This window comes from Melampsora larici-populina (assembly GCF_000204055.1).
Source record: "Melampsora larici-populina 98AG31 unplaced genomic scaffold MELLAscaffold_30, whole genome shotgun sequence".
Taxonomy (NCBI): domain Eukaryota; kingdom Fungi; phylum Basidiomycota; class Pucciniomycetes; order Pucciniales; family Melampsoraceae; genus Melampsora; species Melampsora laricis-populina.
Genome location: NW_006768794.1, coordinates 252,359 through 265,321, shown reverse-complemented (window position 1 = coordinate 265,321; position 12,963 = coordinate 252,359). Strand labels below are relative to the sequence as shown.

General features: G+C 39.1%; 4 protein-coding genes across 4 annotated transcripts; 1 reads left to right on the top strand and 3 right to left on the bottom strand.

Annotated features, from left to right (window-relative positions):
* Positions 1-304: 304 nt before the first annotated feature.
* Positions 305-528, bottom strand: MELLADRAFT_89453 (uncharacterized protein; the record flags this gene model as incomplete). Its single annotated transcript, XM_007412312.1, has 2 exons — positions 305-424; positions 493-528. 2 exons carry the CDS (start codon positions 526-528, stop codon positions 305-307), a joined length of 156 nt encoding a protein of 51 aa, XP_007412374.1.
* A 2,217-nt stretch (positions 529-2,745) lies between these two features.
* Positions 2,746-4,356, top strand: MlpCel7A1.6 (family 7 glycoside hydrolase; the record flags this gene model as incomplete). Its single annotated transcript, XM_007412419.1, has 3 exons — positions 2,746-3,016; positions 3,102-3,445; positions 3,538-4,356. 3 exons carry the CDS (start codon positions 2,746-2,748, stop codon positions 4,354-4,356), a joined length of 1,434 nt encoding a protein of 477 aa, XP_007412481.1.
* A 1,158-nt stretch (positions 4,357-5,514) lies between these two features.
* MELLADRAFT_37526 (uncharacterized protein) lies at positions 5,515-7,474 on the bottom strand (the record flags this gene model as incomplete). The annotated part of the gene is made up of 9 exons (XM_007412311.1): positions 5,515-5,756; positions 5,846-5,958; positions 6,040-6,301; positions 6,394-6,615; positions 6,672-6,749; positions 6,848-6,938; positions 7,018-7,039; positions 7,132-7,290; positions 7,380-7,474. Coding segments are annotated over 9 exons (1,284 nt in total), but the record flags the coding sequence as incomplete, so codon positions are not given.
* A 1,547-nt stretch (positions 7,475-9,021) lies between these two features.
* On the bottom strand, positions 9,022-12,878 carry MELLADRAFT_117111 (uncharacterized protein; the record flags this gene model as incomplete). Its single annotated transcript, XM_007412310.1, has 5 exons — positions 9,022-9,690; positions 9,773-9,906; positions 9,981-10,272; positions 10,343-10,387; positions 10,585-12,878. 4 exons carry the CDS (start codon positions 12,757-12,759, stop codon positions 9,836-9,838), a joined length of 2,583 nt encoding a protein of 860 aa, XP_007412372.1.
* Between the last annotated feature and the right edge of the window lie 85 nt (positions 12,879-12,963).

Sequence of the window (12,963 nt, the reverse complement as noted above, 5' to 3'; positions counted from 1 at the left end):
CTCTTGTCATCATTTTTTGGATCTTTACTTGTTTTTTTGTGCTTGGTCTTGATTTTCTTATTTGTCCTGAGTGTTGTCAATTTTTTTCTTTCTTTGATCTCGAAGTTATCATTTTAGAACGCCGTTATTTAAGACGTGTTTTTTTTCTAACTTGTTTTTTTTTCATCGTTTTTTATGATTTCTGTCTCCGCAATCACAACTTCCTTCCTACGTTGTTTCAAAAGGGGGATCAGTTTTTTTCTTGTTTCTTTATACGGTTGTACGCGCCTTGTCGTGGGGGGGGTGTTGTAGTCGGTTCTCACGCCTACGTGGCACGACCGCGGCGCAGTCCCGATTGGTCTTCTATAAGAGCCGGCAGCTCAGCATCAGCTCCGGTTCCACATCTTTCTCTTGTGGAACTCGGAGCTCTAGTAGCTGAGCCTGTCTCTTATAGAGGGGACTTTTTTTGGTCTCAGGCCTGGTGATCATACACAACTGCGGCACATCAATTACCTGCTCAGGCGTGTTTTCTGTTCCGGAGTTCAACATCAGTGTGGAATTGAGCTTGACAGTGTGGAATCCGATTTTGTAAATATGTGTTTCAACTTTCTTGTTTTGCTCATTTGTCTTGCTGTTCACTATAGGTACTTGTAATCAGTGTGGAATCCGATTTATACGGACTACTATATGTGTACATGGAGCTGGACACAGGGCATCAGCTCTGTTCCACATATTTATCCCGTGGGACTTGGCGCTGTGGTCTTACCAGCTGAGTGTTGGTCTCTTTTACACATTTTGTAAAGTGTATTGTGTCCTTTCAAACTGAAAGTGTTCATATGCATTGATAAACAACAAGGTAAACTAACATTCCTATAACTAACTTGCATAAGATATTGAATTCTCCGTCTTTACACAGCTTATCTTCCCTAAAACAAAACACAATGAAATGCCAACCCTCTCCTGGTCTGGGAGATATTGTTAAACAATCCTTTGAATTTATGGTGATGATGAAGGTCTGAGGAGTAAATGGTCTTTGTTGTCTTGATCCAGTAGATGAAACTTTGTTGGAAAATTAGGATTGAGATAATTGATGGTTCTATTCATTGACATACATAGAAACTAAGACACATGAGAGGGTTTTTTCAGCATTATTTATATATAGATTTTGATTTATCTGTGACAAACTTGACTGAATATTATCTATGAAGATGTTTGTTAAAGATTGGGGACTTGTTGAGGCAGCGTACTGTGCAGTCAAAGATGACCAAGTCTTGGGATTGTCTCTACACAAAGCCATCTTTGTTGGTGTGCTACATGTTCCTCAATTATTTATGGCACAAAACGTGGGATAGATTACAAATTGTATTGATTAGAATTGCTAATTGATTTCATTGAAGCGTCATTGAGGCCCTTGTTGTGATATATTGTGATTATGGTAGCTTTGATTTGGTCTTCATCAACAAGGAAGATAGACAGGCTCAAAGAAAGGTGGAGTAGGGATGAAAGATGATGAATAAAGCACCATCAAAAAGATACAGGTTCTGTGACTGGAGTGAATTCAGTTTGATTCTCGCAATCACTGATGGCTCACCTGTGAGAGGCTGGTCTGAGTGTTGTCATCTGAGTAAAGTTCAGGCAAGTGATGAGTGAGCAGAGTTCGAGTATGAAATGGACTGAGTCGGTGATTTGTCCCTTACTTGAAGTTATAAGGATCCATTCTTAATTTTGATTTCAGTGAAGTCAGTGAATTTAGATCAATAGTGGTTCTGTTAGAGTGCTGAGGAGACCATCACATTCCTGCTCACATTGGGTTTTCTAACCCAGTCTAACCCATTTCGATTTTACGCATTTATTTTGGTATTCTTCAGAATTCTTTTCATCAGATACTCATAACTTTCGAGATCGAGACTGTTCAGCTTCATCAAATCACTTCATCAAGCTGAAGCATTTGACAGGCTTCTAGCGTCCGAAAGAAGATTAGAACGGTGAACTTGGTCGTATCAACGAATGAAGCTAAAGCCCCCACTTACCCAAAAACTTTTTGTGCCAGCAATAGGACTTAGTTGGGTTTGGTCGAATACGGCCCGGCTGGGCTCTTCGAGAGTAGCTCACAACAGGATGAATGACAGATATCGGGACTATGTTACCGTTACCTCTGCCAAAAGGCGCATGAATATGAAGTGCAAGACGTGCTATCGAGGATGATCCGAATACATATATCGTGGAATATACAGTAGTGCTGCAAGTTGCAACTAAATGCGCTGTAAGACTCGAGCGGTTTAGAAACCGAGTAGAAGGCTTTATAGCAACAAGCCTCATTTAGCTGCAAGAGGCTCTTTTGGTCAAGTAGAGTATGTCGACGGTTGCTTGGGGCGTCCACCCGGTGCTCCACCGAAGCTTTCCGAGAATTGCAGCATAGAAGACAACTCAATTGCGAACCGCCGCATGGAGACTGGAAAACGAGAAGGCAAACCGAAACAGGAGACCAAAATGGGCTCGGCACCGGAATATATAAGCTGACCTTCGTTTCTCGGGGTTGATTGTACCTCAAGCATCCTCTACTTCCCCTTTTTAAAATATTTTATAATTTTTCTTGTTACCTTTCTTTGCCAAATCAATTTAAATTTCAGACAGTCTGTGACTGGTTCTTTTTTCGATCGCCCCCTTTTATTTGATCCGCTTCTTTTGGCTTCTTGTCTCATAAAGCTTTCAATTTCTTTCTGTCTACATATTCTTAAATCCTTCAACTTCGAGTCCGATCACAAGATGAACACCTCCTCTTTGTCTATCTTCGTACTCTCTCTTTTCGCCTTCGCACGTGCTCAGCAGATTGGAAAATTGATCCCCGAAGTTCAACCTAAGCTCAATTATCAGACTTGTACCAAGGCCGGTGGATGTACGAAGCATAATGGAACTGTGACGTTAGATTCTAAGTGGCGTCCGGTTCATGCCGTGAACAGTACCAAGAAATGTCTGAGTGATGGCGGTGTTTGGGATCCTGAACTTTGTCCTGATGGGTTGACCTGTGCTAAGAACTGTTCGTAATCTCAAACTTATCACTCTATGCTCAAAAAGTCAGACATAACATCCAACTGATGATTACTTCTGTACATTGATTCCAGGCGCGCTGGAAGGTGTTGATTACTGTGATTTTGGTGTCACGTCGGACGGTGATTCACTTAACCTGAAGTTAGGCATTGAAAACACGAAACGTCACATCAGTCCACGTGTTTATCTTTTGGACGACAAAGGAAAGTATGTCTCGATGAAATTGAAAAATCAAGAATTCACCTTCGATGTCGACCTCTCTACTCTTCCTTGCGGTACGAATGGGGCACTTTACTTGAGTGAAATGGAAGGTGATGGTGGAACTTCAAAATTTCCCACCAACAAAGCTGGTTCGATCTATGGGACAGGATATTGTGATGCACAGTGTCCTCAAGACGTAACATATTTAGGTGGAAAGGTTTGTATTTTTCTCAATAGTATTATCTATCAACTTCAACCTCTTTGAATTTCAAGTCTGATGAACCCACATTTTTTGATAACAACAAACAGGTTAATCTCGAAGGTTGGAAATCAGGTCCTGATGGTACCGGTCAAGGAAAACTTGGATCGTGTTGTACGGAGATGGACATCTGGGAAGGAAATTCAGAAGTTAACGCCCTCACTCCTCACGCTTGCCGAGGAAAAGGTCCTCAAATCTGCGATGGAGATGCTTGTGGCCCAATCTGCGATAAGGGAGGCTGTGATTTCGGACCTTTCCGATACGGTGATCATGATTTCTTTGGTCCTAAAAAAACTGTCGATACCACTCAAAAGTTCACCGTTGTGACTCAATTCTTGACTGATAATCAAAAGTCTACCGGTCAGCTTACTGAGATTCGACGAAAGTACATTCAAAACGGTAAAGTGATTCAGAATAGCAAAACAAAGGTGCCATCAATGAAGTCCTTCGATTCACTCTCTCCCGAATTTTGTAACGCATCTAAGACTGCACTCGAAGGTGGTCATAATGACTTTCAAGCTAAAGGAGGATTTACGGCTATGGGTGAATCTCTAGAGCGAGGAATGGTTCTAGCAATGAGCATTTGGGATGATCACAGTGATACTAAGATGTTATGGCTAGATGGTTCCTTCCCTACTGATTCCGATCCGAAAATGCCTGGTGTCCTTCGTGGACCATGTACTCCAGAAAATAGTAATGCTACTTTTATTGAAAAGACTTATCCAAATGCAACTGTCACATTTTCAAACATTCGTTTCGGTGATCTTGATACAACTTGTCAATCAGCTTCAAATTCTTCTTCCATCTCAAACACCACTCCTCCACCGATTACCAAACGTAGCACCATCAGTCACTCTCGTCTTTATTAGCCCTGTCTGACAATCATTTTATCCTTTCTCTCGTAAGTCGTGCTATTTTTTCTCGATCACATACGCGATCTACCCCACTGAACGCTAATCCATTATTTGTTCTTTCCCAAACCGCCACCCTCCCTGAACAGTCTTTGATCGTGTCAGGTATAGAAATCATGAAAGTACAATAGTAGCTATATGGCTCGATCATGGCCACAAGTTGATTTTGTAGATTTTTATTTCGCTTTTAATGCATTCCATTGTTTATTCTTTTCTTTGTCAATTTGAAAATATTTACATTTTTCCTTGTGGCAATACAATCATTAACTATTTCAATTCTACATGCATAGCTCGCATTGATTGAGGTTCCAGACAATGTGAGAGACCTTTTTGTAAGTGAAATGATCAATTGAGAGACGAAATTTTGCCTTGGTATGAGTGGCAGGTAACAAACATCAATCGTCTCTCGGCGTTCTCATCTCACATAAGTGACGTTGTCAACCTTTGAATTCCAGTTACAACTTGAGTCATCACATGCTGCTGGTTGAGGCTGCACTGATTTGATAATTATACACTTGAATCTGTAACGCGCCAGTGAGTAATCGTTCTCATCCTTTCTTAAGTCAGCAGCAGATACCCCGTTAGTTCCACGGGAACTTATTCGGCTTCCCTTCAAGTTTTGCCATTGCCCATGAATTACCATCTCCCACACAATCTATCCAGCTCACTGAAAATGTATTTTATTCACGCTTTGCATCAATTCCGGTTATTTACGTTTGTCGGTTGTCATCATGACGGACCTCCATTCCGTCAAAGCTGTTCTTCTTCATAGTCACAGCCGAGAGGTCATTGTGAGATAGGCTCAAATACATTGATTGGGAAGGCATTAAAAGATTAAAGAATATGGGTTTAAGAATTGCATGATGTGGAAAAAGTCAAGGTATTTGATGGAAGCTTCATGTGGTAAGCAGTGCTAAATTTACAGAAGCTTGAAATGACACACTACAACTTGAGTGATTGAGACTCTGATGGTTTATCACTTTCAAAGTAGATACATAAGAAGTAAAGTTTAGATACTCTGACCATAGAAAGTCACCTGAAGTTTGATATATACAACATACAAATCTTATTGCTTTCCTCAAGATCTCAGTAACTCGAGTTGAAGCATACAAAATTCTAAATACAACCGGTTTTATTTTCTTTCAAAGGACCAGTAGTGGTTTGCATATCAACTGATGATCTTGAATCACTTTCTGATCTACTCTTCATTCTAGAATAAAATTTAATAAAAAGAATATGTCCAACAATAGAAATGAGAGCACAAGTAAAACAGAAGATTGAATTTGCCATGAACCCATTAGTAAACTTGGGTGAATCAGACCACAAAAAACTACCATAGATCGATGCTGAATTACCGACTAAGATGAAGTATTCAAGAATTTAAAGCGACAATACAATCAGCATAAGCTGGTTAATGATTCAACGTTTAGCTTCCTAGTCGTCTTACCTGAGTTTACAAGAGCTTGTGATACTGCGCGTTTTGAATCAGGATAATTGATTTCTTTTGAAAGCCAGGCGAGTAAAACAGGAAGAGCTCCCAAGTTAGTTGCATATCCTATGCTATATCTCACCAGTCATGTGTTGGTTATATCAGTTCTCTTGAAAAGACATGAGAGATTTTATGAGAGAAAGAATTCTAACCAGATGAGACCGTAACGAGCCTCTGAGTTGGTAACTCTAGTACAGATTGCATAGGTCACTCCAGCAACCGCTGTTGGGATTGCTACATGAAAAGCGCGATTCTTGAAAAAGTCGGCCGAGTAGGAGATGGCCAAGACGCCCACGAATGCGCATACATAGATAGGCACAGTCATAAATTGAGCTGTCTGACCAGTATATCCAAGTGTACGAGTGATGGTAGGAATGAAGTAAGATATAGTGGTTCCACTAGTGATCATCAAATCTTAAAAGGTGATATCACAAATCAATCTCATGCATCCAAAGTCGTGAGGGAAGCAAGTCGTAGGAAAATCCGGGTCATCCCACTTGACTCACCCATCAAACAGAACAAGTAAACTCTCCAATCTGTCACAGTAGCCTTAAAAGCTTGCAAATGAGTCAAGTTTAGTGTTGAATGTGCACGAGCTGGTCGGTCGGCTGCTATTCTAGCTGTTGCGAGCGCGCGTTGCTCTGCAGTGAGCCATTTTGTATTAGACGGCCAATCAGGCATGAAGAAGATGACAACTATTGACGCAAGCATTGTGATTGCTCCCTCGACTAAAAAAACAAATTAGCTCTGATTGGTCACAATTTATCTCAAAGAAAAACTCAACTGATAAAAAGCCACCTCCATCCACGGATCCCCCTAACCTCATCCATTCCTGTGATCACACCGCCTGAGAGGAGTCCGCCTTTGTTGGTTGAATCAAGGTCAAAGAATTTCACCAAGTCAAGCTTTTATCACGCATAAAGACAAAGTATTCTAGATATGAAGAAAGGAGAGACTCACCAAAAGCGCCCGCCATGATTGATGCAGTGAATATAATCCCAAGCCTTTTTGCTAGCTCTCTTCTCCTATACCATGAGGATAAGAGGAAAAGCTAATAATTTTAAAAGAAAAGATAACGAAAAAATCACCGTCAGAAATGACCAATCGCTGGTCATGAAGCCTTCACTCACTATACCAGGAAAAAATCCAGATCTGAAAGAGATTCAACAAATATAAGTTAGATCAAGTTTAAAGCACTCCTTTCGAGTTCGAGCAAATTTTAATCGGATCATATATATACTCACTCCATAAATCCTAATACAAATCTCACCCCAATCAATTGTTCCTTAGTTTTGACTACAGAAAGTAAAGTAGCTACCAATCCCCAACTAAAAGTTAGAAAAGGAATGAAGAGAGAAGGTCGAAGTCTTGTTAACAACATATTGCTTGGGATTTCGGCTAGTCTGTTTTTTTTCGGTGGAATTATAAATCAGGATTTTTCTTTGTAAACACCAATGGAAGATCGTTAATATAACTTGAAAGATTATCTCACAAATATCCTACAAAGAATATCAATACAGCTAAAGAATAATCTTCGGGTTTGAGTTTGAGATCTTTTTCCATCCCACCAATTCTTGCATTTCCAATCTGAATAATTTCGTTCAAAAAACAAATGTTGGTAATTTATCCCAACACTATCAGATTCTAATTGAACGTACACTTGACCGGTCGAGGACTGCTCAAAGATATCAAGTGATGAAACAAAAGAGAAAGGTATAGAAGTTAAAGTCTTGTAAGTATTGATGATACCTCTTTTACCCAGTTTGAATGAAGTTTTCCTGACAATTCAAAAGGTATAAGATACATATGCAAGGCAAACTGGCGGTTCACGAATCCCAGGAGCTCATCATTAGTATCTGGAAAGCTAAGTGTGAAAACCATTCAAGCTCGTATTCGGAGTTGGAATTTATGAGGAATGCTTACAGGTGTAAGTCAATAGTGTTGACCAGCCTTTTATCTTCTTGACTTCCAGGTATATATACTCTCGGTGAGTTCTCAAAGATATAGTTGAAAGGCTTTTCCGCGTTGGGATGCTGTGTGAGATCAGAGTCCATCGCACTTGAAAGCGCCGTCCGTTCTATTGATGAATCCTCTTTGAGGAGCGATTGATCTTGATGAAATTTCTCTGAGCCTACCGCTGTAGATGAGCCAGGCCTCGAAGCTGATTTCGATGGCTCTACAGGGCCCAAGGAGGCCGGTGCTATTTCGACAGCTGCCATACTATCACTAGGTGTGCGAGGCGATTTTCACTATTTTCTCCCAAAGACGCGTCTTAAAGTACTGAAGCAAGAGCAATAGTCGAAGACGCCACTACGTGAATGAAAACGACGTCATGTGGGCTCAAGAATCAAATAGAAAAGGACTATCCGAAGATATCATGTGATGGTAACCGCCCAAGGATAGAAGATTCGGAGATAAGTCAACAGAACTCCGTCAAGTCTGTTCACAAGACTTGAAAAATACTGAAGGGAGGACGATGATTCTGGATTTCTGCAATCCATCACTTCAACCGATGTTTACCCTAACTTACACAATTGAGTCCCAGTCTCTTTCTACGGTTGGAACTTGGTGTGTGCTTTTGTTGAGCTAAATGTTTACCCTTGTTCAAATGAGTTCACTCAAACTAATCTCCTCCAACAAGGGCAGACTCTGCTGGCCGCCGCCTCAGGCGTTTTTTCTTATTGCGTATTACACCATCCTCAAGCTTTGGTGTGATACACAAGCGGGGTAAACCTAAACTTGACAAATTCCGGCGAGGCCGACACGCGACAAATACGACGAATACATCCTGCCTTGACGTCAGAGTACGCACCCAACATCTCTCAACCAGATGGATCCTTGAGCTACAAAACCAAGCCTCTCAACCATACCCAACTTTGAGTACCCTACATAATGGAATTTAAAGCCATGTACAGTTTTCTTCAATTCTATAATGTACTCCAAAAGCTCATACATAAAAGGATCTATGTAATTTCAGATATCTTCATACATCAATCAATCCTCTTGTCACAGAGGAAGAAAAAAGGAAATATACGCACATATAATATATCTGAATAGAAGCACAAAAAAACACACCAAGAACAAAATCAAAAACCATCTTAAATCATGTTCACGTAATCCTCATAACTAAAAAGACAATCCACCAAATTTTCAAAAAACTGATCTCATCAAGTCAAAAAACCCTCATCTTTCCTTTACAAGCTTAAATTTTTACATAACATATATAAATCACTTTCAAATCATCAAAAAGCCACACACACACAACACATTACAACCTATTTTTTTCTTTTTTTTGTAGTACATCTTATATTAAACCTAAAAGGAAAAAAATCCGAGAACAAAACAAGCCATACTACATATATGTATATATAGGATCAATGATGACTTGTTTTGATATATATATGATGAAAGGTCTACAAAACTAATTTCGATTTTTGATTTTTGATTTTCAAACTGAATCTGAGCAAAACCCTCCCACTTTTCTTCCATCCTTTTTAACAAAAAAACACAACAACACTAAAAAATAACCCATTGATTTACATACATACATAGCATCACATCACTTCACTTCAAAATAAAGAAAAAGAAAAAGAACTCGATTCCAAAAAAAAAAAGTTAATCATCATAATAAGATATATATGGATCAGTTTTTCAGATATATAAGAGGGAAAGAGAGGTAGAGAAAAAAAGAATCCGATCCATCGATTTGTCCAATCCGATCTGATCCAAGACCTTACGCTTTGTTTGTTTCTTAAAAAAAAGAAAACTCTTAAACAGGATTAACACTAGATTTTAATGATTGTCTAACCAACCCAAAAGAAATCAAAAAAATCAATTCCTATCACAAACCCTCTCTTTTCCAAAAGAAAACGAAAAAAAACCTACTCTGAAATATAACGATTAACAGTTTCATAAAAAGGAATGACCCGATCCATAAAGCCCCTAAACTCATTCAAAACCAACCCGACCTCCAATTCCTTCTTCTTCTTCTCCTTCTGCAAACTCCCAACCTTCAAATCCTTAAAGAACCCAATCCATTTCCCCATCAATTCCAAATCGACCGCCTCGACTTTCTCTCTCTCATCTTCCTCACCTTCTTCTCTAGCTTCCTCATCCTTAATCAATCCTTCATAGGTTTTCCAAGCTTCTTCTCCACTTAAATTGATCATTCTTTCTACTATATGGCTTTCAAAACTTCTTAAAATATGGATTGGTAAACTTGGATTCCGTTTGAGGATTTCTTGGATCGGTTTCATACTGTTTGATGAGTTTAGATTCGGTTCGTTTGATAAATCTACTTTTGTGAGTTGGTGGGCTACGGTTTCTTTCACCATCGTTTCTACTATTTTGAGAATTCGATTTTCAAGATTCTTATCAAATGTAGTCTAATCAGAAAATCGTGTTGAGTCAACTTAGAATCAGAAAGCTCATAACAGAGAATAGAAAGAAACTTACTGTTCCTGGTTGAACCACTCCTACATCCGTCTTCGATAGGTTTTGCTAAACGAATCAAAAAAAAAACGAAACCAAAGATCAATACTCTCTCTCCCGAAATGAAAAAGCAGATCAAGAGTTTCAAAGCGGTCAAGATGAGCTATCAAAAAGATTCTTTTAAAATAGACCACTTTACACCATCGACCTTAAAACCCCAAAACCTAAAACTCATCATCACCAGCAACACTAAATGATGAACTCACTTTAACTTCCTTTGATATAATTTCAGTACACCTCAAATCGACCTCTGAAATCTTTTGTTCCAAGACCTTCGATCTAGTCCACAAGTTCTGAATCTCCATCAAATGCTCACACCCGACCAGCGGTAAATCATTTTTTTTCATCAACTCCAAATCTTCCGTCCCATCCTCTTTCTGCTTTCTCTTCTTAATAATCAAATCCTCATCCACTTTCAACGAGTTCACAAACTTCATCACCTTCCTCATCTTTTCCAAAACTTCTTGATTCACTTCATTCTCTCCTACCTTCGTCTTGATCATCTCACTTAACCAATTACTATTCATCAGTCTATGACTTAAATAACTATACAATCCTTCGAGTTGGTGTAAGCTGAATCCTGTATTGTTCACACCTGATTCAACAGGCGTAGGAGATGATACATGAGTGGTACGTAAGTGATTAACTGTAGCGGCTTTTAAAGTCGTGTCCACTCGTAAGGTCGGGTTAGGAGCACTTGACTTGTGAGCGTTCGGTACCAGACTAGGGTGTCGAGAGGTAAGAGATGATGGTCTGGCTGGATGATCGATTGGTGTAGTAGGATTCCCAGCATTGGATGGGATTGTTGATGGATGACTTGGATCTGAAGGCTGAAGAGCAGGAGTAGAAGGTACACGAGAGCTATTCACTCCTGAATCCTGACGTCGCGTTTCTTCATTAGGTGCTCGCATCGAAACCTCTTCTATAGGCTGTGATGAATCTTTTCGTAACGTGTTAGGTTCATCAGCTCTCACCTTTGAAGAAGCTTGAAGCCGTTGTTCTTCTTGTTGAGCTTCTTTAAGTTTTCCAAAACTGTTTTCTAATTTACTGACTCGATCTAAACAAGGCACCAAAACTTCTTGACAAACCTCTTGGATTTCAATCACTTTAGTTTGTTCATTAAGTTGTTCTTTCTTAGAAATCTCACTTTGTAAATCTTTTAATGATTGAGACGTTTCTTGAACAGTAATCGTTAATTGAGTGATCCGTTCTAATGAAGCTTGATGACTGGCGTAAGTTTGATTGATCTGGACATCTTTCCTTTCATCTTCTTTAATCTTCATAGCCAATCGATCGTCCATCTCTTTCAATCCTTCAACTCGTTCATTCAAGCTCTTTGAAGATTCTTCATAAACTTGCATCGTTTTTTGAAGTTTCAGGTATTGTAGTTCTTGATGTTTTTGTCCCAACCCTTGTTTCTTAAGCTTACTTTCTAACTCCTGGAATCGAGTATCATAAGCTTTAATCGAATTGTTCATCTTCTCTTCAAGTTCCTTTAAAGAATTGCCCGATTGACTTTCCAATGATTTACATCTACCCTCGAGTTTACTTTCCAACCCTTTCAAACTTTGATCCAACAAACCATTCCTATCATCTGATTTGCCTACAAACTCTTTAAAATCCTTTTCACAACCTTCAATCTTAATCATCAATTTCTTTTCCAAAGCTTTCCTTCCTTTCTTATCTTCATCTGAAACCTTATTTAACTTTCCTTCAAACTCTTTATTCTCTTGAATAACCCTAGAAGTCTTAGACTCGAAATCTTTCAATGATTGTAAATTATTATTCAACTGTTTCGATATCTTTTCATCATGTTCTACTCTATTCTGATCCGACAAATCTCCTTTCTTCATCATTTCTTTAATCCTTTCATCTTGTAAAGTTTGAATTAAATGAAAATCACTTTCTACCTTTGCAATCTGTGTGTTCATCTTCTCCTTAGTTTCTTTCATCCCATTCTCATATCCCTTAATTTGTTTTTCCTGAAAATCTAATCGAGATGATTGTTTAATGATAGTTTGATGAAGTTGATCAACTTGACATCGAAGTGAATGATCAGCCTGATACCCTGTCGACAACTGTATCATCGTCTTACTAAGCGGTTCAACTAATCTGACCAACAAAGCTTGAAACTGACGATCCGATTCTTTTAATCGGTGAGATTTCTCAAGTAATTCAGCTTCATAAACCGATTCCCCCGGTTCGTTTTCCGCTAGTTGAGCTGCATCAGCATACATTCCCACTAATGCTTCTCGTTGGGATTGTAAGGGTGGAACTTCACGGATCAAGATTCGAAACGTTTCGGTTAAGACATTTTGGATCGAGTTGAGAAGATCAGTTGGATTGGTGGTGGTTTGAGAGGTCTTGAGTTCAGATGACATGATAGGGTTTGATGAATTGGTTGAAGTGGGTTTGGTGTTTGTAGAAGGAATTGTGTCTTTTATAGTTGACTCATCTTTTTGAGTTTGATTTGGTTTAATGACTTGTTCGTTTGTGATAGCTGGATCTGAATGAGTAGTAGAGTTATCCTTTATACAGCCGTTTCAAGAGAGGTTGACAACTTTTTTTGGAGAAAGTTGTCTCCG